This window comes from Capra hircus, chromosome 29, assembly GCF_001704415.2.
Source record: "Capra hircus breed San Clemente chromosome 29, ASM170441v1, whole genome shotgun sequence".
Taxonomy (NCBI): Eukaryota; Metazoa; Chordata; class Mammalia; order Artiodactyla; family Bovidae; genus Capra; species Capra hircus.
In genome coordinates, this window is record NC_030836.1 from 24,183,274 (window position 1) to 24,209,886 (window position 26,613).

General features: G+C 48.8%; 1 protein-coding gene and 1 pseudogene across 7 annotated transcripts in view; both read right to left on the reverse strand.

Moving 5' to 3' along the window:
- Positions 348-667, reverse strand: LOC102185439 (annotated as a pseudogene).
- NAV2 (neuron navigator 2) overlaps positions 6,965-26,613 on the reverse strand; it is a 427,183-nt gene continuing 407,534 nt past the window's right edge. For 4 of the 7 annotated variants that reach the window (XM_018043157.1, XM_018043158.1, XM_018043154.1 and 1 more), the window contains 7 exons: positions 25,591-25,826; positions 23,211-23,365; positions 22,981-23,052; positions 20,810-21,006; positions 19,781-19,899; positions 13,324-13,527; positions 9,958-10,407 (listed from right to left, as the gene is read on the reverse strand). In XM_018043157.1, the coding sequence (XP_017898646.1) occupies positions 10,282-10,407; positions 13,324-13,527; positions 19,781-19,899; positions 20,810-21,006; positions 22,981-23,052; positions 23,211-23,365; positions 25,591-25,826 (1,109 nt within the window). In that variant the 3' untranslated portion in view covers positions 9,958-10,281. Of the gene's footprint in view, positions 10,408-13,323; positions 13,528-19,780; positions 19,900-20,809; positions 21,007-22,980; positions 23,053-23,210; positions 23,366-25,590; positions 25,827-26,613 lie in introns of all 7 variants that reach the window. The other 3 variants (XM_018043156.1, XM_018043155.1, XM_018043153.1) reach the window with 2 other exon arrangements.

Here is a 26,613-nt window from a genome sequence, read left to right on the forward strand (position 1 = left end):
ATAGTGCCCTAAGGGTCACTCTATTGCGTAGAACCTCTTCTTCATCAATTACACTTGCAAAGACCCTGTTTCTAAATAAGGCCACATTCTGAGGTACTGGGGTTAGGATTTCAACATTTTTTTTTGTTGTTGTTGTTGTTGTTATAGGACAACATATATTTCAAGTAGACAAAAAATTAGTATCAGTTACGACCGAACAACAACAGTATCTTAAGCTGCCTTTGATTGGGAGCCTCCTTTCCTGTACTTTGAGGTCTATACGACGTTTTTAGAAAGTTACTACTGTGGAAAATGGAGCCTGCTTAAATCGAACGGAGGTAGGGGAGGCCTGGGGTTTTTCTTTTTGATTAACTGCTGTAATACTGTCCTTCAGGGTGGCTGAAGAGGTTTCATATTTTTAGACATCGTTAGGGGCCGGAGCTCTTACAGGACAACTCTAATGCTGTATGAATTCTGCCACTTGGCTAGCGCTGATATGGCTCTTGGGTCCACCACTGCATTAGAACTATTAACTCCATTCAGGTTAATTTTTGCTACAGATCTTACAAGGGGCTTCTTCTGGAAATCTAGGGCCACGTTCCATTTTAAGGCTGTATGTTTGGTTTTCGTAAATTGTCCGAGCCCATGGTGGCTGCCATCTTACACTGCTGTTGCTCAAGATCAACATATGATTTTAGGGAACATAATTCAATCCTTAGTTACAACTCAGAGTGCAGATGCTGGTTGTCTTATCAGAGCCCAAGAAAGATCTGTGAGGGGAGCACTTCTGAGGCAGGGGAAGCTTCTGGGGCAGAGAATTTAGGGTGGACTCACTTTAGTGCCCAGGTGTCTCACCAGTGCACCACCAAGGTGATAGGAGAGAAAGCCAGTGAAGCGTGCCTTGATTGCCACTGTGGGCAACTGGGTCAATCAATCCCATTTGGGGAGCCTCTAAAGAGCTCTGTGGCGCTTCCCCAGTGGCTCAGAAGGTAGAGAATCCGCCTGTAGTGAGGGAGACCTGGGTTCGATCCCTGGGTTGGGAAGATCCCCTGGAGAAGGGAATGGCAACCCACTCTAGAATTCTTGCCTGAGAATTCTGTGGATGAGGAACCTGGCGGGTTACAGTCCACAGGGTCACAAAGAGTCAGACATGACTGAGTGACTGGCACTTTCACTTTTCACAGAGCTCTGTAGAACGTGCCTCCCACTCGTCCCACAGGGAGATGGGAAAGCTGGCCATTCATCTACTAACTACTGTATCTTACTGGTTGCAGGTTGTCCCCAAGGACATAAATCCTCTGTGGGCTGCTCTGCACTTGAGTGGACAGGCTTCTGCGGCACCAGAGAAAGGTCTCAGATGCAGGTCCTTGCAGTGGGACGCTGTTGGCCTCAGTTGTCCACTGCGGACTCAGGTGAAGCCAGGGCTGTGGATCAAGTCATCGACAGTGTCTGCTCCAGCGCGTGCCTTGTGATGCTTCTCCAGAGAAGACATGCAGATGGCCCACAGACACATGAAAAGATGCACAACGTCTCTAATTATCAGAGAAATGCAAGTCAAACTACGAGGTCTCCATAAAGTAGGTCCTTTGGTCTGAGACGTTATTCACTATTCAGTGCAGTAAAGCAAGGGTGTGTTGGGTTTATTTGGGGAAGGTCTATTCTGTTTTCTTGAATGACCTGTGAGTTCTTGCACCATACCGCACTGACTTCACGATCTTTGAAAGTCCTGATATCTGGTAGAGAACTCTCTCTCTTCTTGGTCTTCTTCCTCATTGGCTATGCTTCATCTTTTTCATTTCAATATACATTATAAAACTATCTTGTTAATTCCATAAAAATTACGTCAGTTCTTTGAGCAGGCTTGCATCAGCTCTGTGACCATTTTGGTTTTGGAGGAACTGGCATATCCACACCATTGAGCCATCTAATCCATACATGTCACATTGCTGTTCAGTCGCTCAGTCATGACTCTTTGCGACCCCATGGACTGCAGCACACCTGTCCTTCACCATCTCCTGAAGCTTGCTCAAACTCGTGTCCATCGAGTTGGTGATGCCATCCAACCATCTCATCCTCTGTCATCCCTTTCTCCCCCAACCTTCAATCTTTCCCGGCATCTGGGTCTTTTCCAATGAGTTGGCTCTTCGAATCAGGCAGCCAAAGTATTTGAGCTTCAGCTTCAGCATCAGTCCTTCCAATGATTATTCAGGACTGATTTCCTTTAGGATGGACTGGTTGGATCTCCTTGCAGTCCAAGGGACTCTCAAAAGTCTTCTCCAACACCACAGTTCAAAAGAATCAATTCTTTGGCGCTCAACGTTCTTTATGGTCCAACTCTCACATCCATACATGAGTATTAGAAAAACCATAGCTTTGACTAGATGGACCTTTGTTGGCAAAGTAACATCTCTGCTCTTTAATGTGTGATCTAGGTTTGTCATAGCTTTTCTTCCAAGGAGCAAGCGTCTTTTAAATTCATGGCTGCAGTCAGCATCCCCAGTGATTTTGGAGCCCCCCAAATAAAGTCTGACACTCTTTCCATTGTTCCCCCATCTATTTGCCATGAAGTAAGTGATGGGACTGGATGTCATGATTTTCATTTTTTGAACGTTGAGTTTTAAGCCAGCTTTTTCACTCTTCTCTTTCACCTTCATCAAAAGGCTCTTTAGTTTCCTCTTTGCTTTCTGCCATAAGGGTGGTGTCATCTGCATATCTGAGGTTATTGATATTTCTCCCAGCAATCTTGATTCCAGCTTGTGCTTCATCCAACGTGGCATTTTGCATGATGTACTCTGCATACAAGTTAAATAAGCAGGGTGACAATATACAGCCTTGACATACTCCTTTCCCAATTTGGAATCAGTCCATTGTTCCATGTCTGGTTCTAACTGGTGCTTCTTGACCTGCACACAGGTTTCTCAGGAGGTAGGTAAGGTGGTCTGGTATTCCCATCTCTTAAAGAATTTTCCAGTTTGTTGTGATCCACACAGTTAAAGGTTTTAGTGTAGTCAATGAAGCAGATGTTTTTCTGGAATTCCCTTGCTTTTTCTATGATCTAATGGATGTTGGCGATTTGATCTCTGGCTCCTCTGCCTTTTCTAAATCCAGCTTGCACATCTGGAAGTTCTTGGTTTACATACTGTTGAAACCTAGCTTGGAGGATTTTGAGCATGACCTTGCTAGCATGTGAAATGAGCACAGTTGTGTGGTAGCTTGAACATTCTTTGGCATTGCCCTTCTTTGGGATTGGAATAAAAACTGACCTTTTCCAGTCTGGTGGCCACTGCTGAATTTTCCAAATTTGTTGGCATATTGAGTGTAGCATTTTCACAGCATCATCTTTCAGGATTTGAAACAGCTCAGCTGGAATTCCATCACCTCCACTAGCTTTGTTCCTTGACTCCACACTCCAGGATGTCTGGCTCTAGGTGAGTGATCACATCGTGATTATCTGGGTCATTATTATCTTTTTTGTATAGTTCATTTATGTATTCTTGCCCCCTCTTCTTAATATCTTCTGCTTCTGTTGGGTCCATAGTGTTTCTGTCCTTTATTGTGCTCATCTTTGCATGAAATGTTCCCCTGGTATCTCTAATTTTCTTGAAAAGATCTCTAGTCTTTCCCATTCTATTGTTTCCCTCTATTTCTTTCCATTGTTCACTTTAAAAGGCTTTCTTATCTCTCCTTGCTATTCTTTGGAACTCTGCATTCAGATAGATATCTTCCTTTCTTCCTTTGCCTTTTGTTTCTCTTTTCTCAGCTATTTGTAAGGCCTCCTCCAACAACCATTTTGCCTTTTTGCATTTCTTTTTCTTGGGGATGGTTTTGACCACTGCCTCCTATACAATGTCACGAACCTTTGTCCGTAGTTCTTCAGTCACTGTATCAGGTCTAATTGCTTGAATCTATTTGTCACTTCCACTGTATAATCATAAGGGATTTGATTTCCTGAATGGTCTAGTGGTTCTCCCTACTTTCTTCAATTTAAGTCTGAATTTTGCATAAGGGGTTCATGATCTGAACCACAATCAGTTCCCGGTCTTGTTTTTGCTGACTGTTAGAGCTTTTCCATCTTCGACTGCAAAGAGTATAGTCAATCTGATTTCAGTATTGACCATCTGGTGATGCCCATGTGTAGAGTCATCTCTTTCAGCTTCTTCAGCATTAGTGGTTGGGGCACAGACTTGGATTACTGTAATATTGAATAGTTTGCCTTGGAAGCAAGTTGAGATCATTCTGTTGTTTTTGAGATTGCACCTAAGTACTGCATTTCAGACTCTTTCATCCTAGGTAATTGCTATTTTTGATGCTCTTAAATTGGATTTTAAAGGTTTTTATTTTTAAACTCAGGTGCATATAGATATTAAATAAATTTACACTGACTTTGTACCCAGCAATTTTTTAAACTTATTATTTCTAATCATTTATCTGTGAGTTATTTTGGGTGACCTAAGTACCGAATGCTCTCTATGAAGAAAAACAGTCCAGGTTCTTACTTTCCAATCTTCAGGATTTACTTCTCTTGCTTCTCTGCACTGACTGGGGTTTCTATGAAGTTATGTGGTGAAAGGAATCATCTTTATCTGTCTCTTGATCTGAAAGCGAACACAGTCAACATTTTACCATTAAATATAATGCTTTCTATAGTTTTTGCTTTAAATAGTTCTTATAAATATTTGAGATATGTCAAATGCAGCCTTGTGAGAAACTCTGACTGAGCCAGATGACCCAGCCCCACCAACCTGATCCATACAGAGATGTTTGTTGTTTTAAGCTGCTAAATATGGGAGTAATTTGTTACACAGCAATAGATAACTCACACAGAAGAATGTATAATTTCCCCCTCAAAGTCCAACCTAATGTGACTGTAGCATCGTGTGGCAGAAAAAGCATGGGTTTTAGAACCAGATAAAAAACAGGGTTCCAGTTCTTTTGTAGAGTAAGTTACTTATCATTACTCAGCCTCAGTTTTCTCCCTAGAAATGAGATAACTATCCACCTTCCACCTCTTAGAGATGCTGTGATTACACGGGAGGAAGTGACATCTCAGTGCAGGATCTGGCACACAGGTAAGTACTTAAATGCCTAGCTCCCGTCCCACCCATGTGACAAAGTCATCTAGCTCATGTGGCTTTTAAATATGCTCATTATATCTCCTGGATAACATCAGAGTATACTGTGTAGCCAGGCAGGGGGTGCAATTTTTTTTTACATTTTAAATTGGAGTACAGTTGCTTTACAATGTTGTGTTCATTTCTGCTGCACAGCAAAGTGAATCAGTTATACATATACCTATATCCCTTCTTTTTTAGACTTCCTTCTCATTTAGGTCAACAGAGCACTGGGCAGAGTTCCCTGAGGTTTACAGCAGGTTCTCACTAGTCGTCTATAGTACTTTATAAATAGTAGTGTACATATGTCAGTTCCAATCTTCCAATTCATCCCACCCTCCCTTCTTCCCCTCAGTATCCATAAGTTTGCTCTCAACATCTGTGTCTCTATTATTGCTTTTCAAGTAAGTTCATCCTTACCATTGTTTTTTAGATTCCACATGTTAAGTGATATTATATGATACTTTTTTCCTCTGACTTACCTCACTCTGTATGAAGGTTTATCCACATCTCTACAAATGGTGCAATTTCATTCTTTTTATGGCTGAATAATGTCCCATTTTACATATGTATGGGTAGAATATCTGACATAGAAAACCTTGGAAATTCAGGATATCCGGTTGCCACACCATTGTACCAGCTCTTGTTCATTTTGACAGCTATTACAAACTGCTTACTCTCAACGTGTGGATTATTTATTCCCCCCGCCCCCACCCCCGGTTGGGCCACTGCTGCGGGTTACAGTGATTTGGACATTTCACGTCACCAGCAGTTGAGCCCACTGGGTAGGATCCATTTCCCAATGACCCCACATGCCTCACTTCAAGTCAAGCCTTTACAATTCTTGTTGTTGCTGGTAAAAGTGAAGGCTGAGACATGATAACATCTCTCATTGCCTATGCTCCTCGATGGGTATCACCTGTAGTGTGGAATGGCCCCTAAGGTGAGAAGCAGGATTTGGAGTTGGAATACAGGGCTGAAATTCCAACTCTCTCACTTCTTAGCTTACAGGACACTCAGCAAGTTGTTTTCTCTGAGCCATTTATCTTTTGTTTTTTCTTCACTTATAAAATGGGAGTAAGAATATTTACCTCCTTTGGGTGATTCTGCAGATTATACTGGAGCATTTGGGAAAAGCATCTGGCAATTTGTAGGTACTCAATACATTAAAAAAAAAAAAAAAAACTTTCCAGGGGCTTCCCTGGCGGCTCAGTGGTAAGAATCCGCCTGCCAGTGCAAGAGACACAGGCTCAGTCCCTGGTCCGGGAAGACCCCACGTGCCATGGAGCAACTAGGCCCGTGTGCCACAACTACTGAGCCTGTGCCCTAGAGCTTGTGCTCCGCCGCCAGAGAAGCCACAAGAAGCCTGCACACTGCAACGAGAGCAGCCCCCGCTCCAGAGGAAAGTCTGTGCAACAACAAAGGCCCAGCACAGCCAAAGATAATACAGGAATAAAACTATTGAAAAGAAATCTTTCCTGTGCCAAGGGGTCCACTGGGGGGAGGGTGGGGCAGCTGCATACTGATAGGGCTTGCCTCAAAGTGTAGTGTAGGACCCGAGTGTGAGCATCACCCAGGAGCCTGTTCGAAACTGAGAATCACAGGTCCCACCGAATCAGGATCTGCATTTCCACCGGTCCTCAGTGACTCGATGCTTGCGAGGAACCCGAAGTCCTGCATTGCTAATAAGCTCCATGGAAGAAATAACTGAGGTGAGGAATTGAGAAGAGGCAGGACGTTGATGACACAGCAGCAAAGACGGGTTTGCAGACTTGGGGGCTCTTCCTGTGTTTGTTGCATCACGACCTCTCCCTGGCATGAAACTGAATGCTGATGAGGATGTTATCCAGCACAGAAAAGTCAAACCACTCATCTGAATAAATAAGCATCAATTTTATTGAATCATGAATAATTTAAGACTGGTACAATCATCAGCTTTATTCTCTATGACGTGGGGCATGATCTCCGGCAGATCATTGGCAAATCCAAAAACCTCATGATAAATGAAAATTAAATAGGGAGGGAGGGAAGGAGGGAGGAAGGAAACATACCGTACACAAAATACTCAATTCCTAGTTTTCTCTTTAAAAATGGCTAGAAAAAATTCATCAAAATGCAGCACTTTAATCAATTATTTACAGTTTCTATGTTACAATGAAAAAATGTACATCTTATAGAACATATTTCATAAACTGCTCCACTGGAAACAACTAGATCAAAACAGCAAACCTTTCATTTCATATCCACAAAGTTGGATTATTTTTTTTTCTTTTGAAGTAGATTCGCCACGATCAAATCCGAATACACAGAATTTTGAAGTTTAAGCATCAACAATAAAATTAAAAAATGTCCCCAAGATTACAACAAAGATCTAGGTAAGTCTCGTTCCGCGTCCCACCCCTGTCCCACCCACCTCCTTAAATTAAAAGGAATTCCCATCTCATTTATGGCCTGTAAAATTCTTGGCAGTTTGGGAAGAAAACTTTTGGCTTCCATCGGTAACTCAACACAAATGTTGCATAGAATTTCATAATTTTCAAAATTAGCCTAACTGTAGAAAAAGGCAAAAATGGAAGCATTTCGGACAGAGCTCTAAATGAGCACGAAGTCACTTTGTCAAAGGTGAGCGACACCAAAGGAAAGCAGGACCAAAGTAAGACGTGTGCGTATCAGACAACCCTGCTTCCCGAAGCATTAGCAGAGACACTGCGCTGTGAATCGTGCAAGGTTCTGCTCCTTGACACCGCCATGCGGTTGCCAGGCAGCACCAGGGACAGAGGTCTCGGCGCTGGGCCTGGCCCTCGTGGGAGGGAAGTCTGTGGGATCGGGCAAGAAAGAAAGAGTGAAGAGGGAGTCATCAAAAGAAACGTTTCAAAGGATATTGGCAGGTGTCTACTCACCAGGTGACTGGGAAAACTGCCCACGAGGAGGAGTAGTCCATTGTGCCTCCTCCCCAAATTCACAGTATGAGCGTATAAGGTCATCGCCGGGAGACAAGACTGAGGAGGACTGCTCAGGTTTACACAGAAGGCTCAGGGTGGTGGCCCCGAGGTCACAGGCTAAGATACATGCTTTGAACATTTTATGGAAAACAAAACAGAGTTAAGACACACTCACACACCCAGATGACTCAGGAAGGCTTAGCAGAACACCGTCTGCTAAGATTGTTTTAAATTAAGATTAAAGAAAAGAGCATGTCGAGAGGTTGGCCATTCACCTGTTAGTGGGACACAGTTCACTTTTCATTTTAAAGAGGGAGTAAATGGTGTCACCCGAATGTCATGTGAGTGGTTTCAGGTCAAGCTCTTGTGGGAAGAAAACAACATGTTGAGAGAGGGACGTTTGGAAACAGAAATGATAAGAAAAAAAATGGAGTAAAAACCCTGATCATTAACAGAGATACCCCCCCGGGGGTCTGATAAAAATAAAACACAAACGAATGATTTAAAGACTGACCACACTCTGTAGAGAGAACATCAGCACGTTGAAGACACGTACCAGCAGAGCACGACTCGGCAATGTCACGTAACATTGCAACTTTTTGCCTTTTCCTGCACAAGACACACTGCTGTCTAGTCAGGGTGTTAGCTGATAAGAACCTAAAAAAAAATGATTTTTTTTTCTTTTTCATTTTCCATAGTCACACATCCACACGAAAGAGTCTTTCAGATGAGAGAAGTCACATTAACTGAGTTCTCCTGGTGAGTACATGACTTGTTAGCCCTGTTTGCTCTGATGTGGAAAACAGACCCCAGGCAGGCACAACACTCAACAATGATCACGGTGAATACAAAACCAGTAAGGCATCGCTTTGGGAAGGTCAGCACCGAAGAGGTCAGGCAAGACTCATCACCAGAGGCTGCGGCTTCTGGAAGGGGGCGGCCACCCCCACCTGTTGACTTGGGTGATGTCCCGTTGGTACTGGGGAAAGTGCAAGTGTTCAGCGAGGTGACCTCCCACCCCGGCCCTGAGGCTGGGGGCTGGCACGCTGGAGGTGTCGACATGCGTCCTGTAGCCTCAGGGACGAGGAGGAAAGGCAAGGTCCCGCTCACCCACTGCGCTGAGGATGGGGTGCTGGCCCCACCTTCAAGGGTGCAGCGACCGCAGCCCCAGCAGGAGGCGGCGAGTGTGTAGAACCGTGAAGATGGACAACTGAAAACCAAAACTCAGCAGGACCAAACCAAAAGCTAACTCCTGCGGTTCTCACGTTCACCAAAGGATGGATTCTGACCACGAGGGGGAGGAGAGGGGGGTGGAAAAAAAACCTTCAAAATCAAGAGTCAGAAAGGAAGAAGTCGACGTCGTTTTCACAGGAGGTGATGGGTTCGCCAAGGTAGACCAGTTCTCACTGTACACAGTGTTAGCAGGAACAAGACCGGACGCGTTTCCGTAGGAGGAGGAAGAGGAGGACGCGTGCAGCTCGGCCTTTACAGCTGCGACCACTCGGCCGCGCGCTCTCGCCGGAGGATGAACAGGAGGCTGATGGATCTGAGAGGTGGGGGTGAGCTGGGACAGGCGGAATACCTCTCAGGTAAGAAGAGCACCATTTCGAAAACAAACAGAAGAGAAAGCACGATTTGTTTTTCCTAAGGTCTCCCTGTGATGTGGCTCTGCGGTTTGCTGAGGGCGTCCAGAGCAAGGACGCCGGCGGGCACTGGGTCTCTCTGGGGCCGGCCGAGTGGAAGGGCGTCAGCAGGGTGGAATGGCATCGGCGGGGTGGCGAGGGGAGGGTGGACCTGGGCTGCCGTCTCCATTTCCAACTCTGCTTTGGTCTCTTCCATCTCCAGGCAGCTCAGGGCGAGGAGGCTGCTTGGTCTCAGAGCTCCAAGAGGGTTTGCTGTTGTTGCTGCTGTTTTTCACCCTCTTGTTTCAACAGTGATGGGCCTTTCCCGAGAAGTACCTTTCCGTGTCTTGGGGAGGTCACGGCAACAAGGCAGAACTGTAATGAAAATGGAAAGTAGTGCAGTTTTCGCTGTGAAGGACGCGGGCCCGAGGCAGCCAGCCGGGGCGTCTGCACCCAGGTCAAGGCCGGAGGACGAGGAAGGGCGTGGGGCTCCCTGCAGCGCTCACGCGGAGGCCGGGGACTGGCTCAGGAGGGCGTCTTCGGGGGGCGTGGGGGAGGCCGGTGCAGGGCGAGGAGGATGTGGGGGCTTGGACCGGGAGGAGGGCGGGCTCCGCGTGCCGGCCCCCGTCACAGAGTAGACTCCAGGGACGAGTCCAGGATGTCGTCCTGGTGGCTGGTGCTGTTGGAGTCGCTGTCGTAGCTCTGGGGGCTGGAGTAGTTGGCGGCCTCCTGCAGCCTCATGAGCATGTTCATCTGGGGAAAGAGCGAGGGGCGTGAGTGGGCTCCCGGTCTGCGCAGAGCCGCCCACCTCCGGCCTCTCCGAAGCTCACGCCCCCTCCTCCAGACTCACCTTGGGGCTGTGGCCCACCGTGGAGACGGTGGACGGGAGCATGGACTCTGGAGCCAGGCTTCCAGGGTTCAAATCTAGGCTCCACCACCCCCAGCTGAACGACTGGGCACATGACTTAACCTCTATACCTCAGTTTCTTCACTGGTCACGCGTGAATAATTATACCTACTCTATCACCTTATACTGTGGATGAACAGACACAGAGAGGTCAGAAAACACAAAGTCCTCTATATTTTCACCCTTGGGAAGAGCACCTCACCCCAGTGTAGCCCTCAGCCTGGGTGAGATCCCAGCCAAGTGCCCCAGCTTCTGGAACACAAACAGTGGCACCGTTGACCTCGAGGCCCATGGCGCCCCTTCAGCAAGCGTCCAGCCCGTCTGCACCCCTGGCTCTGGCCAGAGGGTTCCCTAGAGTCACCTGCGGCTTCAGTTCCTGTGAAGGCTTCCATGGGGAGGGGGGGACAGCACCGGCTACAAGTGGAGCCTCGGAGCACACAGAGGCCTGGATTCCGACTCAGAAGCCTTTGGGAAATTAATATATCCCATCCATCAGCTCCTTATCTATAGACTGGAGAGAAGAGCAGTGCCCATCCCATCGGGCTGAAGGAAGGAACAAACGATGGGATGGGTGCTAAACCCTTACACAGGGCCTGGCACAGAGTAACTACTCAATCAATGTGACACCTCTGCTATCATCATCGTCACCACCTGTCTTAAGAGTTCAAAGGCAGTGTCCTTGTATCTCCCCTGATCCACAGTCTGTGGGTCATCTGTGTTGACGTGGAGATGGGGAACCAAAAGCGACTTTTATTTACAACTATAAATTGTGTGTATATATCTTTTATATTGGAGCTAGCAAAATTAGGAAGATAGCATCTCTGAGCTATCTTCAGATTTGCTGCAGCCGGGCATGAAATCTGGCTGCCCCCTGGCAAGCCGCCCATCAGGATGCCTAGCAGAGTATGCCTGGGTGAGCCAATCACAGAAGCACCACGGGCTGGTGTCCATCTGCACGGCCACAACTGCGACGGGGTGGAGCACAAACGTGAAGGAAAATCCTTCACAGCCAGGATTATTCATTCACTCATCAAACATCCCCTGTGTACCCAGAGTATATGGTCTGGAGTGAAAACAACACAGTCCTGTCCTCCTGAAGTCCTTGGTCTCAGGAGGGCAAGAGGTCAGTAAACAAGAGGGCTCTTGTAGCCAAGATCTGTGTTCCTGGGCAGAGAGAACAGGACTTGGGGGAAGCACCAAGTAGCTAACTTGATGTGTAGGGGTGGCCAGGCCGGCACAGATGACCTCTGGGAGCCAGAGGTTGCCAGGAGAATTCTATGTAACTATTCCAAGAACCCTGGGTCTTACCTAAATGCTTTCTGTGTTTAGTTGGTGACACAAATATTTCTGGTTAAGAAAAGACAGTCCAGGGATGAGCTGACCATTCTATCCTCTAGATATCCCAAATTCTGTTTTTATATAACTTAGAGTATATCAGCTTGAACCCACAGAAAGAGTTCTAGGACTTTTGCTTTTAAAAATGGTTCCCCTGTGGCTCAGTGCTAAAGAATCTGCCTATAGTGCAGGATACTTGCAGCAGATGTGAGTTTGATCCCTGGGTTGGAAAGATCTCCTGGAGAAGGAAATGGTAACCCACTCCAGTATTCTTGCCTGGAAAATCCCAAGGATAGAGGAGCCTGGTTGGCCAAGTCCATGGAGGTCTCTTTTCTGAGTGACTAACACAACAACAACATTAGAAATGGCTTTTTATACGTTGAACCTTTCCTCTGGAAAATTACTGCTGTAAACACTGCAAATCAAGGTGTGTAGTAACACAAGCCCTAAATACATTTAAAATAAAGTCCCTCTTTAAAAAGTCTCAATAGGACCGCAGCTGCATTCCACCAGTCAGGAGTGGCCAACAACCCTAAGGCACCTATTATGATGATTATTTTTTATCTAGCAAATCAGTTCGTCACTAGGGACAGCACAGCAAGTCAGCTGTCTTTTAATTCTGCCGCCATCTCTTATGAATGTGTGTGTTCAGTAGGTGGTGCAAGCCACAGTCTTTGCCATGTTTTCCCTCTTGCCTCAGCTGCTAAGAGAGCTCAGGGCTAAATTTATAGCATGACCACGGTCACTTAACCATGCAAGGTTCTTCCACCTTCTTTTACAGGACTTCTGATGCATTAGGTCGAATCTCACAGTATGCCTACGCATGGGTCTTACATTGGCAGAGAGTACTACAATTGTAGGGTTACAGCCTCTGGCCCAGGTTCTTCTTAAAGGATCTTTATTGCTTTAGCATCTGTGGAATAAAGATGCTCAGGCAGCGTTGAGGACTTAACTCATCTCACTGGCCTTGGGACCCACACTCAGGCCCCCTTGGCCTTTCCTCTACGAGCCCCTCCTGTCCTCAGACCTCACTCTGCCGGAGCGCTGGATACTCTGGCTCGAACTTCTGCCCTTAGCATGCTCTGCCTCTGCTCAGTTACTAGTGGGAGGGTCTAACGGGACGGGACCAGACATCGTAAAGGTGAACTCAAAGCAGAGGGCAGAGAGTGGTGCAGGGACATTTAGGGGGAAAAAACAAATTCTTAACCTTTTATCTGAAAACTTTCATAGGGGTTAAAGGCATAGTGAAAAACTAAAAACAAGGAAGAAAATATTGGCCAAAATGTCCCAAACCTTGGGATGGGTCTAACCTTCCTAAGCAAGACCGGGGCTCGGTCACCTCCAAATTTCCAGCATGCCCTGTATCACACCCAATACACAGTGAGTGCTCAGTGAGTGCCAAGCTGCACTGGAAGCAGAGAACTCACCAGCGGGTCTCCTTCAGCGTCACTGGGGGGCATCTGCTTGCTGGTCGACCCCTCCCGAGGCATGGAGTAGCCGTCGAAGCCAACATCCTCGGGCCGGAGCTGCAGGAGAGGGGGCCACTCGTGCTGCTGCGGGCTGGCTGCCCAAGGATAGGTGTCCATCACCCACTTGGCGGGATCCTCCCAGGGGGCCCGCCTTCCATACAGCTGGAAACAGACAAAGAAAGAGTGGTCAGGAGGTGGGCCGAGACCCCTCTGCAGTCCTGGTTTTGCAGCTTTCTGAAAAACTCTCCAAACCCAGCAATATGTTTCCCTTGATGGGGTAATTCCACTTGCAGAATTCTGTCCTAAGGAAATCATCCAAGGTGCTAAGACCAAAGGTGGTGTGACCCAGGAGCAAGAACGCTGAAGGCAGCCTGACCTAGGTCACCTCTCCCCTCTGCCACTGGCTCACCGTGTCACCCTAAACTCTGAGCCTCACAGATCCAACTTGAAAATCTGATTTGAAGCGTTTGCCAGTTTCCATGGTATAAATACTCTCACTGTGGCCAGTCACTTATCAACGTGATGTCGCTGAACGCGGAGCTTGAAAGAGGTGCTATCGTCCCATTGAGGAAGCCCCCCCACCATGGCACACAGATGGGGGTGCTGGGCATCAGGACCACAGGTGGAGGCCACGATGGCCCTGGCTCAATAAGACCCCATTTCCTGAAGGAAGTCTGACTCTCAGGGGCCCTCTGCAGAGGTACTGGTCACTTTCAGAACAGGAAATTGTTAAAGAGGCTCCATGTGGGTTCTGGGATTGCAACCGTTTCTCCTCCGTCATGTATTTCTCAGGATTGTCCATGACAACCGATCTCCTCTTAAAGAAGACATTAACACAAAATTGTGTAAGACCAGTGCCATGCCTCCAAGCTCCTTAAGTCAAAAATACCTAATAATACAGTGACTTCAGTGACTTCTCCTGGCAGATACAAGCAACGTAGACACTCTTTACAAAAACAAAAACCTAGGCTGCACCACTTTCTAAGGCTCGGCTCAGCACATCATACAGAGAGGCCCTCTCTGTAGCCTTTCTCTTCAAGGCCACCCCCTCCACCACACCTTACAGCTCACTGCGCGCCAGGGATTGCGAGAAACACTTGACAAATATCTTGTTTTACCACCACATGACTCCAAGAGAAAGTATCACTACCCAAGCAGGCTCCAGAAGGAGAGGAGGCAGAACTGGAATCCAAGTCTGTCCAAGCGTGTGAACCACTGGAGCCTGAGCAAAGTTGTGCTCATAGCCAGGACACGATGTGCCCACCCAGGACAGTGCCCTCTCTGTGGCTCTGGAAGGGCACCTCCTCTGTAGGGGGCTATGGGGTACAAAGAACCAAAGCCCTCTGGACCACCATGGCTGCAGGGGGCTCGGGAGTGGAATTACATGTGGACTGCAGCCCGTCTGTCTGTCCTTCCAGGACTCCTACAGTTGAGGCAGGGGGTAGTGTGGAAGAGAGGGCCAACAGTACAGCAGAGCTGAGCTTTGACTGCTAGAACCATGTCTTTCCCAGGTCACAGGCTAACTCAGCTGGAAGGAACTGGGGTCACCTATCCCAGCCCCTTCATCTACCGGATGGAAAACTTGGGACTTAAAGAGAAGAGCCAGTTGTTAAAGGTTTCAGAGCAGAGCTGCATTCAGAGCTAGGACCCCAGCATCCCTGTCTGAGCCTTTTCTTTCTCCACCCCTCCTGATGAACTCTACTCTGAACCACTCGGGGGTATCAAGAGTCACGTGGCTCAGCCAAAACCGGCGCCGGGAGATGCAGGCCAGGTGTCTGCCTGATGAGGACACGTCACCTGGGCTGGACCTGCTGTCCCTCTGGCCGTCTCACCACTGCTAAGCCACCTCTGATCTCTCTGGGAAGCGCCCGCCCTGCCCACACTGCAGACAGGCCTCCCCACCTCCCTTCATCCACAGCTGCCTCCGCCTCCGCTCGAGACACACAGCCTCCTAGGAGCTCATGGCCCTCAGACACCAGGGCCCCTCCCGTCTAGCGCCCTCCAGCCCTGTCTACTGTGAAATCTTTCTTAACCTGGGGCAGTGGTGACTCGGAGGCTGGAGAATTCAGTCTGGCATTTGAAAGGCGATTCACAGTCTGTGCAGGAAGGGATCACATGAAGGTGTGTGGGTCAGGGAGGAAGGGAAATGCAAGCACTTGGGGATTTTTAGAACTGAAGAAGTCTTGGCAGATTAGAAATATTTCTGCAACTTTTAGCTTCTCCCTCCAAGGACTTTCCCTACAGAGCTCGGCTGACTTTCCCATGCCAGATTTCACGTGTGGGAGGCTAAATCAAACATCATTTCTGACAGCTCCTGCTTCTGTCTCCATCCTCCAGGATGAAGAGGAGACGCTCAGGGCTGCAGAATAACAGTCTAGAATCCAAGCCCAGCAAGTTCATAGCGAGTCTGGCCCCGTGGCTTTTAAATTTTTGCTCTGCTCCCCAGACTGTACTACTTGGTAGTTTGAGGAGCTTTGTAGTTCTGCACAGGCAGGCTGAAAAAACGCCTGGTCCACACATTTCAGGTTACAGTTGGGAAATTTGAGGTTTAGAGGAGGCAGGTCTACCCAGGGTCTCAGAGCAGGTTGGGTCATCTGGTCAACGATCCCTGCTCTCCCCTCTTCCAGCAGGGGGACAGAGGTCTTTTGAATGACTCTGCAGGCTTTAGACACTTTGCCAAGTGTTTACATCGACAGCTCTCAAGGGGAACAGGGCTGGGGACTGAGTCATAAGACAAAAGCACTCTAGGAGCATCTAACGTCATTTGCAAGAACAAGGAATATTTTCACAAGTCTCCCCACTTGCTGTTCAAGTCCAAGTGATGAATGGCTGGGTGAGTACCATGGCAAGCAAAGGATCTATCACAAAGCTCCTTGGTCCCATTGCAGAGCCCTGAGGCAGCTCTGGGAAAGAGCAGACAACTGTACACACACACAGACAGACAGACAGACAGACAGACAGACAGACAGGGCATTCACTTTCCCCAAGGCAGGGAGGAGATTGGCATCACTACTGGGTCAGGAACAGAAACTGAAACCTCAGCCACTGACTCTGATTTATGACTCTCTGGATGCACATGTTTATCACACACGAGGGCATCAAGGTACAGACTGTGCAAGAACCTCCAAGTAATCGTGCACGCATGAGCACATGCGTGTGCACGCTCACACACAAATTTTACTGGGAGAAAAGCAGGAGTCAAAACCTGCAATGATATCTGGTATCCACTAGGGGGCAATGCCATATCTCCTCTAGGCAAGGCAGTGCCCACTGAGGGGCTGACTGGAAGCCCATGGTGAGACCTGATTGCAGCGGTGTCTCTGTGTTGTCTACCACCACGGGCAGTCCTGCCCAAGCCCAATCTGGGGACTTCACCCCTTCTCAGCATATGACCTTGGCCAAGCGCTTGCCTGCTTTGAACCACAGTGCACTCACCTCACAGGGTCAGTGAGGAGTAAATGGCCCACCAGTGCCCAGCACACAGTAAGCATGGGACTCCAGGTAACAAGCAGAGTGGGGAGTTTTGAATTTCTTTTTTTAATAGGACAATATTTTTGCAAATGAAATCTTACGTATAACTTCATGCTATGAAACATAATACTTGGTTCCCTGAGCCATCTGAAGCATCTAAGGTATAGAGCAGGGGTCTTAGGACAGCCTGGAAAATCTTGGAAGTAACTGAGAAGTTAGCTATAGGCTATGATGCTGACTCATCCACACCCCAGCAAGTGAACTGGGGAAGGGTCAAAAACTCCTGTGAGCCTTGGTTTCCTGTCTATGAGGTGCACACTGGGCTGTGAGAACTAAATGGGATTATGTCTATTGGGCCCCTGGCACAGTGTCTGGCAGGCAACAGCCATTCAAGAAATCTCAGCAAACTTTCCTTCAGAACTAGAGAAACGAAGAACAATCCCAGGTTCCTCGTGAACCTGCAGATTCTATGGGGTCTCCTGGACTAAAGAACGGCACGAAGTCACAGTTTTGGGGCAGGAGGGCTCACTTTTGAGCAACGTAGTAATGCTAACTTTGGCTGCCTCCCCTGGTTGTGTCCATGTTCTTGTAAGACTGTCCTTCAAACGACCTCAACAGCATAAGCAGCAGATGACTTCTCTTGCCTCACAGGGAACGGGCGAGTCTCCTGAGGTGGTGGCATGTTTCTGTTCCTTGTCCTAAATGGGCTCATTCACAGACACCCCAAAGCCCTTTCACCTGCAGACTCTGATCTTTGTAGGAAAGAAAACGACTGCCCTTATAACCAACTCATCAGCAACCTCTCCAGGATAGGCAGGAAAGATCTCACTGTGCTTTTATAGCCGTGCCCACAAGGCCTTCTTTGAAGCTGAAGTCCAAGCAGCAAGGCGTTAGCACCATCCAGCTGTGGTGAGGACCAACGAGGGGCCTCTACCTTATAGCTCACGGCTGGAGCACCGACCAAGCTTCCGCCTCCCCGTTAGCGCCTCTTTTGGCAGGAAACCTTTATTCAACAGCTCCCATGAGTTTCTCCAAGCACACAGAGGATATATTTGGGTAAAGAAGCAAAGGGGAGAAGTAGGTGGTGAGGCCGAAATAGAAGCAAACGGCTTCTTCCTCTCCTGCAGTTCCTTCTGCTTCTTTCCAGCAATGTGAGTTTCCCAGAGGTGCCTGCCTACTACAGTCCCTGGAAGCCCCTGATGGGAACAGGGAGAGGCTTCTGAAAAAGACTTCAAGATTCTATCAGGGGCGGGGAATACTTCCACTGGCTCCAAAAAACAGGAGTGACAGGGTGGCTGTTTGGGTTTGTGGTCCTAACAAATCCATTTGAGTAAAGAATACATGATGGTTACTTAACCCAGGCCAGTGAATTTATCTACCTAGAGAGATTCCACTGCAGAGCTCTGAAGTCTTACTCTTTTTTTTCCTCATAAAATCCACCTTCAACAAAATAGAAATGCTGCCATCAATGGGAGAAATAGCTGAAGGCAATACAAACTTTCAGTTGTGAAGTAAATAAGTCTAGTCAATAATACGGTAATAACTCCGCCATAGTGACAGATGGTAATGAGATTTACCATGGTGTAATTTCATAATGCATACAAATATCAAATCACTGTATTGTATACTTGAAATGAATATAGCATATGTCAATTACAATTTAACAAAAATATAAAATGCTGCCATTGATTAATGATCTTCAAATACTGGAAACTGATTTGAGACTGGTTAAGGGACTGCCTCATTTCTTGCCCCTCTCTGCCTTCACAATCACTTGTGGCTTGAATTTGTAGCCTACATGCTCCAGGCCAATGAAATACCCATGACCAGAGGCACACCATCTTCTTTTTGGAGCTCTGGTTGTCCTGAGTGTCTCTGGAGACCATCAGTGCTGTTACGCATTACAGGGATACAATGACAGGCTCAGCTGAATATACGCAAATGACAAACCCCACTGAAGTGTGCCATCTTCCATATGCATGCAGGTGTGCAAGTCCTATGTGTACCATTGCACACGTACATGTGGGTGTGCACACAGCACCATCCCCTGAAACGGGTCCTTTAACAGCAGCATGTGCCTCCCACTGCCCAGGACCAAGCAAACACAGCACTTAGAAACCCAGCTGCTAAGCTGGTTTCCAGATTATTGAGCTGTGTATGACACCTGCTAATTCCTCAGAGTGGTCCTGAAAGCTGACAACCTTCTCAGGCTACCTCCAGACTCAACAATACAACTACTGCAAACTCCGATTTACTGCTAAGCCCCTAGCATTAACCCCTGGGCTGAGTGAGAAGTGCAGGGTCCGGGCTTTCCAGCTGCAGCCAGGGAGGAGGGACAGACAGTCACATGGGCACCAGAGTCATCTATCTCTGAGGGGTCCTGGGGTCGGGCAGAGAAACGCCAAATCCTAGATTCTTAAAGTTTCACTTCCTGACCTTGGGGCAAGTCACTTATTCACTCTGAGTCATAATTTTCTCTTAAAAACTAGAGATTAAAAAACAAAACAAAACGAAAAACCTCTGGCCAAGCCTCATTATAAATGCTGAGCCTGAACCAAATAGCAGATACAAGACTACTTAAGCAAACTGGGAAGTGCGACGTATTTCATTTCTTGTGCACTCATGACGCTGAGCACTTGCTGGCCGTGATGTTGCTGAAGCCTGGCAACACTCTTTGTGGCAGGGTGTGATGGCTCTCTCTTCCGTGGATGAGGGCACTGTGGCCCAGAGAGGCTGGATGTCTTGCTTAGGGTCACACAACTAACAGTGGCAGAGCCAGGATTTGCAGCCCAGTACGTCCTACGCCGGGCTAAAGGATGGCCTTACAGGTGAGAAGCTGCCACCTCACCTCAGTCAGTTTTGGTCGGGGGGGGATAAAGACAAGAGTGTTGGTCACGAGAATAGTCCCTGGAGCTGAGGAGGTCAGCGGGCGGTGTGCTCTCACCTGGAGTCCTTCTCTGACGGCTTCCAGGAGGTAGGGGATGATTGAGTAGTTCCACAGGTCGGTGAACCACACCCTGGAGCCATCCACGTCGATGGGACACGACAAGAAGAGCCGGGGGCCTGGGGACCACAGGGACTATCAGTCCAATCGAAATGGATGGGGAGCAGGAGAAGCCAGCCCAAGCACCCCTCACAGGAGGGACCCTGTATTTCCTGAGTGGCAGCAGAAATACCAGCTGCCACGTGGTGGGCCCTTGGGCTCTCTAACCCTACCCTGGGATCTCGCGCCTGGTGGGAATCACCCCAAGGGAAGGGGAGACTTTCTGGAGAAATATGGTCACTGTGGTATTGTCTAACCTTTGAAAATGGAAGCACGGCAGATGTCCATGAGAATAGGAATGATTAAGGAAGTGATGGCATACCCACATCTGACTATATCACAAAAGAATTATTTCATCTAATTTTTTGGAGAGCAACAAAGAATACTCATGAGACAACGTGAAATGGAAAATGAAAAGAATGTACTGTATGTACACTGTGATTGCAACTACATAAAACATGTGCGGACACAGACAGAAAAAATGAGCTCAAATTACACAGATTATGTCAGGATGGTGGGATGACCAGTGGTTTTTTTTTTTTTTTTCCCTTTTCTCTGAAGCCTAAGCTTCAGGAATGTTAATAACATTATTCATAAAGCAAAGCCAATCGTACTGGGTGGTTTCCATCTGGGGGAGCCCCGGGGTGGGGGCCCCTCACCTAGCCTAAAAGTTTACACCAGCCTAGAGCTGGACACTTCTCTCTGTCTCTCATCAGTGCAGAGAGTTGGGCGAGAGAGAAGGGTGGAGACACAGTCCACCACAGTCACAGGGTGACTGACAGTTTAGGGTCTGTCTAGGCTGTGGCTATCCCATGTCCCCTTCTCCATCTGTGTGGCCGGTGCAGCGGCCAGCTGCCAGGGCCCAGGGCCAGCCATCTGAGGAGGCTAGGGCTCCAAGAGAAGCAGTTCCAGTCCCAGCCTGCCCCCTACCTATGGTGACGTCCGAGGAGCTGTGCGCCTCCAGGAAGCGGTTGAGGTGATGCCAGACCTTGGGAATCCAGTCGATGATTTTCACCAGCTCCATGTTCCGCATCCGCCCACCGATCTCTGTCTCCATGAGCTTCCGCCGCAGGAACCGGCCCAGGAAACCCTTCACGGGCTCCGTGTGGTTGGCACAAAGCACCCACCTGGAAGGAGTCACAAATTTTCCACGACAAAGCCCGGGGTCAACTTCATGAATCAAAGCTCGTTAGAGCTGGAAGGTGAATATGCTAATAGTGAAATTGGACTCTTCTGAACACTGCACGTATACATTTTTATTTTTAGTTTATTTTTTAATTGAAGGATAATTGCCTTACAGAATTTTGTTGTTTTCTGCCAATTATCAACATAGATCAGCCCATAAGTATATACCCATGTCCCCTCCCTCCTGAACCTCCCTCCCATATGTCACACAGCTCCGGGTTGAGTTTCCTGAGCCATACAGTAAATTCCCACTGGCTCCCCAGTTTACATATGGTAATGTTAAGTTTCCATGTTACTCTTTTCATACCTCTCACCCTCTCTGAGGCATGTGGGATCTTAGTTCCCTAACTAAGGACTGAACCCATGTCCCCAGCATTGAAAGTGCAAAATCTTAAGCACTGAACCACCAGGGAAGTCCCCATTGTATGTATAGTAACTCACAATTCCTCACAGCAACCCCATGCTACAGATATGACCACTACCCATTTTACAGATAGAAATTCCAAGGCACAGACGGAAAATCTCACTTGTCCAAGATCAAACAGCTAGTCAACAATCTTAGAGGAAGAGCTAAAACCTTTAGACACTTAGCTAGCTGCCTCCTGTGCTGTGCCAGGCCCTGTGCTGGGCTGTGGGGCTGTAAACAATGACAGAGACATGGTCCCTGTTCCCCGGGAGCTCACAGTCTAGTGGAGGAGGGAGAGGAAAGAAATGAGACCTGACGAAACCTGGGGAGTCAGGGAAGGCTCCTCAGAGGAGGGGACGTCTGAGCTGAGACCAGAGGGGGCAGATGGAACAGCTCCATGAGGCAAGGCAGAAACAGGAGGAGGAGCAGGCGTTGGGGTGGTGGGGGGCGGGGAAGGCGGGTGGAGTGCACGCTGCAGCATCGGCAGGGGCGTGAGCAACAGCACGGGGCGTCTGGGAAAACTGCCAGAGGTGCAGTGTACCCAGAGTTTAGACTTGACCTGCCAACCAAAAGGGCCTGGATTTTGTTCTGGGGGGCCATTCAAGGACTTCTTGCATTAGGGTTTAGGGTCAGGTTTGAATTCTAGAATGCTCACTCTGGCTGTCACTGATATAGCGGATGGCCTGCAGGTGGCCCAAGGTCCAGGTAGGCATACTTGTTAGAAAATGACTGAAACAGCGTTCTGGGAGATGTGTGGCAGGGGAAGGAGGAGGGGCAGGGGGGAAGAGAATGATCTTGAGGGACATTCAAGAGAATGGACCAGGACGTCCTGGATGCAGAGATAAGCCAGATCCTAGTGACCCGAAGGAGTTGGCATTTCTCAGATAATCACAGTTCAGCTCTACTTTCAACAGAGACGCCAGCAGGGTGGCCGTGAAAACGATCCGGAGGAGGCAGTCTCATCCCGGGTGACAACTGTTCAACCTTATCTAAGGGTCCAGGCAGGAGGGGGGTGTATGGAGCCAGCTAGGTGTCAGGGCAAAGGGCACTGTGCAGCGGCAAAGGCAAGCAGCTGCAGCTGAGCGTAACAGACCTCCCACCCTGCAGCAGTGCGGCAGCTCAGGAAGGGGCTGGGGCAAAGGGTTCCCAGCAGCTGGAGCCTGAAGGCCAGAGACCCCGCCCAGTGGAGACACTCTAAGGAGCTCTCACCGCTCTGTGTCACTTGGGGCAGAGAGACGAGCCACTGGTGACATGCAGCCCATCTGCCTACAGCCCCTGAGTAGAGCTGTCTCCCAGGCACCAACCGCTACCCCAGGACATAGCATCCAAGAGACCTGGGCTCTGCCACTGACTGGCTGTGTGACCTCAACACGTCACCTAATCTCCCCATTTGTAAACTTAGAAGGGTAAATTTAATGACTTGAGGCTTTTGTGAGAGTCAAATGAACTAAGCTGGAAAAATGAGCATAGTTCCAGGCATTGAACAAGTACTCAAAAAGGGACACCTTACCTGAAGTTGTGATGAAGCTGCAGGTTGGGAGTAGAAGAGGTAGCCTGGTTCATCGTGCCAATTATGTAAGGGCTGTGGGGGAAATGAAGTATGACAGAGCTGGAGAAGAGGGTCCCTGCGCACCTAAGCACATGGCTACTGGCTGGGGTCAGCCCCTCCCACAAGCCCCGCCCCACGCCAGGCGCATGCGCTGCTCTTCAGGGGGCCGAGACCTTTGGAGCCGCCTTTACCATTTGTGGTCCTTGCAGTTGAGGAGCCCGTTGAAGATCTCGCCCAGGGAGCTGACGTGATGCAGATTGTCGAGGATGATGACGAGAGGCATGTCCGCGGCGTTGTTCTCGCTGGCACACTGGTCGGCAAGGTTGGACAGGTACTGGCGCAATTCCTGTAGAACCCAGGGGAGTTGGGGGGAAGGAGCCCATGAACACCCCCAGGAAGATGCTCATGCTCAGGGCATCACCTGGGCCAGTACCGGCAGAGGGGCGCTTCCTGAGGCCACTCGCGGATCTTGTGCTGACCCCCGAGGCGCTTCAAGGCCTCAGTCTGGGTGCAGAGGAGTGCAGGCCGGGGAAGTCTCAGCTCTGCCTTCTGGAATTCTCCAGGCAACAGGAAACCCAGCAAGAGCAGGCACTGTGAGGGTGCCCAGGCATGGTTCTGTACACGATCGATCACTCTCTGCAAGTGCTGCCCCTTTTCTCGATATTTCTTACTATGCCAACCTCCCAGGAAGCTCCTGAGGGCAGGTGCCTCATACATCTCTGTGCATCCACAGCACCACCTGAGAGCCGCTTACAAGCCCTTGACAAATCAACACAGCAAAGGATGCCCCCTGCCATGACCTGCTGATTAGTGCTGGGGCAGACAGACAATGAACAGGTGCAGAGGAGGCGATCTCCGTGCACAGCGGGTCTTGAAAGGTCTGGGTGAAAGGATATGGTTTGGTCTTCACTGTGAAGAATGGGCAGGGCAGTCTCTGGAGCTGGGAGTAGAACACAGCCCAGCTCGGCTAGAGCAAGGGGCACGTCAGAAAAGGAAGAAAAAGAACGTGCAATGGGGAAAGGCTGAAGCAGTGAGCTAAGGACCAGCCACTGAAACCAGAACCACTATCTGATGGTATTAGCGTCACAGTGACAATGGGCGTGACCCGGTGCCAGGCATGGCTTGGGGCCTCACACAAACAGACTCCTGTGGGTGGGTGTTGTGACCATCTCTGTGCTACAGATGAGAAGCTGAGGCAGCCCTCAGTCAAGTGACCCGCCTGAGACAACACAGAGGGTGGGTGCAGGGCTGGCCTCCCTTTTAAGTCAAAATGTGGCTTTTAGCAATAGAAGAAGCCCAGTTTTTAAAGTTTCTAGCTATTTTCCCTTCTTTTAGCTTCTCCCCATCATGGGTCTTCAGCTTCAGGTGCCTGACAAGGACAGGGCTCCTGAGGCTAGGAGCCCTCCCTCCCTTATTCTGGTTTACCAGGTATAGCTGGGGGGCCTGAAGGGAGACAGTGGATGCTGAAATCAAGCCTGGCCTGACAGCCCCAGCCATGTGCCTGGGATCTTCTCTCTCGCTGGTCCCAGGAGAGGGTGCCTTCCCTGAGCTTATTCTCAGAGGGTCTTGGTTCAGGGGGCTCTGACCACTTCTCTTAGCTCTGCCCTTGTATCCACGCCACTTTGGGAACTTGAGAATGGCATGGAGTCCCAGCCCCACACAACCCACTGAAACAGAACATCTGGGCATTGCATCTTCAAGGATGCCAAGTGATTCTTAAGGTGGAAGAGTCACTTCCAATTCACCTTTGATCCCCCAGCCCCTCTGCACAGAGGCAGTCAGAATGAAACATCCAGCTACAGCCACTGCACGGATAATGAACAGGGTTGAGAAGACACCTCACAACCCTAAGTTGGGTCTAAGGCAGACTGTCCAAGCACTTCCACTACTCCCCGAGAGGCAGAACCAAGCCTATTTGTTGACTCTGGGGTTTAAGACATCGACTTGAGCTCCAGTCCACTGCTCAGTACCACGAGTAGCCTTAAGTACATGGCCATTGGCCTCAAGCCCCAGTTTTCTCCTATGTAAAATGGGATCATGACAACTACTTCCTTGAAGGTCCTGCTGTGAGGAGACCCCTTACAGGGGCAAGCCATCTGTAAATGACAGCTGTTGTTCGTATTGTTACTGTTGATCCACAAAAGGAGGTTTCAGTTTGGAAAAACAGGAGAATCTAGTAGGCATGTGATGTATTCTTGGTAAACTGAAATGGAAGCATCTGGGTTAAAGACTTTAAAGAACTACCAGCTTTGAGCATCATGCCCAACTCAGCAGGGAAGTAAGAAATAAACTACTGGGTTGGGCAAAAAACTCATTCAGGTTTTTCTGTAAAACCCAAAATGTACAGAAAACCCATAAATTCATACAGAAAACCTGAATGAATTTTTTGGCCAACTCAATACCCTGATTTGGGACTTCTCGCTGGCGAGTTTGGGGTCAGAGCCCTCCTTCCCCAGGCTTTTATAACCAGCAAAGGTGAGCACTGTAGGAAACGCTGCTTTGCCATCAGGCTGGTGGTGGCCTCAGTAGTTCTGAAAGGGCTAAGCAGCAGCCTCCAAACGACCTCCTCACCTTGCTGGACTTGTGGTCCACATTGAAGGTGGCGATGACCCCGTCGGTCAGCTCCCGCCCCTCCCGAAGCACCAGGTACTCTGACAGCCGGTTGGCCAGGTAGGTTTTCCCGGTGCCGCTGGGCCCCGAGAGGATGATCCGCCGGTGCTCTGCCAGCAGGGACACATAGCGCTGCAGGATGGGCTTGGGAATCAGTGACTCGAACACCAGCGAGTCCAGGCTGTTTTCCGCGAGTCCTGTGTTTGAGAGAGACAGGAAGTGTTCACAGCTTGGCAGAGTGGGTGGCACTCCAAAACCCTGGGCTATCCCTTTTCTGGGCAGCCCCTTCATCAGAAACCCCCGCCCACCCAGGGACACTGCAGGCTTCCTGCTCACCCGCAGCCTGTACTCTGGCCCCTGGTGGGGCTGATGGTTCCAGACTCAGGTTTGCCTTTCCTATCTGGACACTTGGTTCTCATCTGTTCTCTGCAGAATTCCTAAGATGCTGGGCTTGGGTTGTTTGTCGGGATTTACCATTAACGGTGGGGCTCACTCCGATCTACCGTGAATCTCCCATGTCCACCTGGACCCTTGGGCTGCCTCTTCACCCGGTTTCTTTCCTGCTGCCCACACTGAGATGCACCACGAAGGTATCAGCACTTTTATTATTAAAATGAGGAAAAATGCAAGCAGGGACCATTTGATTTGGGGATGGAAATACTGGCAGACCTACTCTGAGCTTCTCCCACAACATGAGGATCATTTTCCCCCCTCCTCTCTTGGAACAACTTCATTACTCAGGGCTATTGGCTTTCTAAGAGCTGTTTTCTTGATATTATTCTCAAGAGAGGACCCAGCCAAGGTTACTTCTCCAGAACCTAAGGTAATTCTATTAAAAAAGCACCTCAACTTTCAATGGCTGAGTCAAATATCTCTTTTGGTAAATGTCGCATTGCGCTTGAAAATATGTCGGTCATTTTCAACTATCTTTTGATACTGATTTCTAACATAATTCTACAGGGATTATATAATTCTACAAGAGAA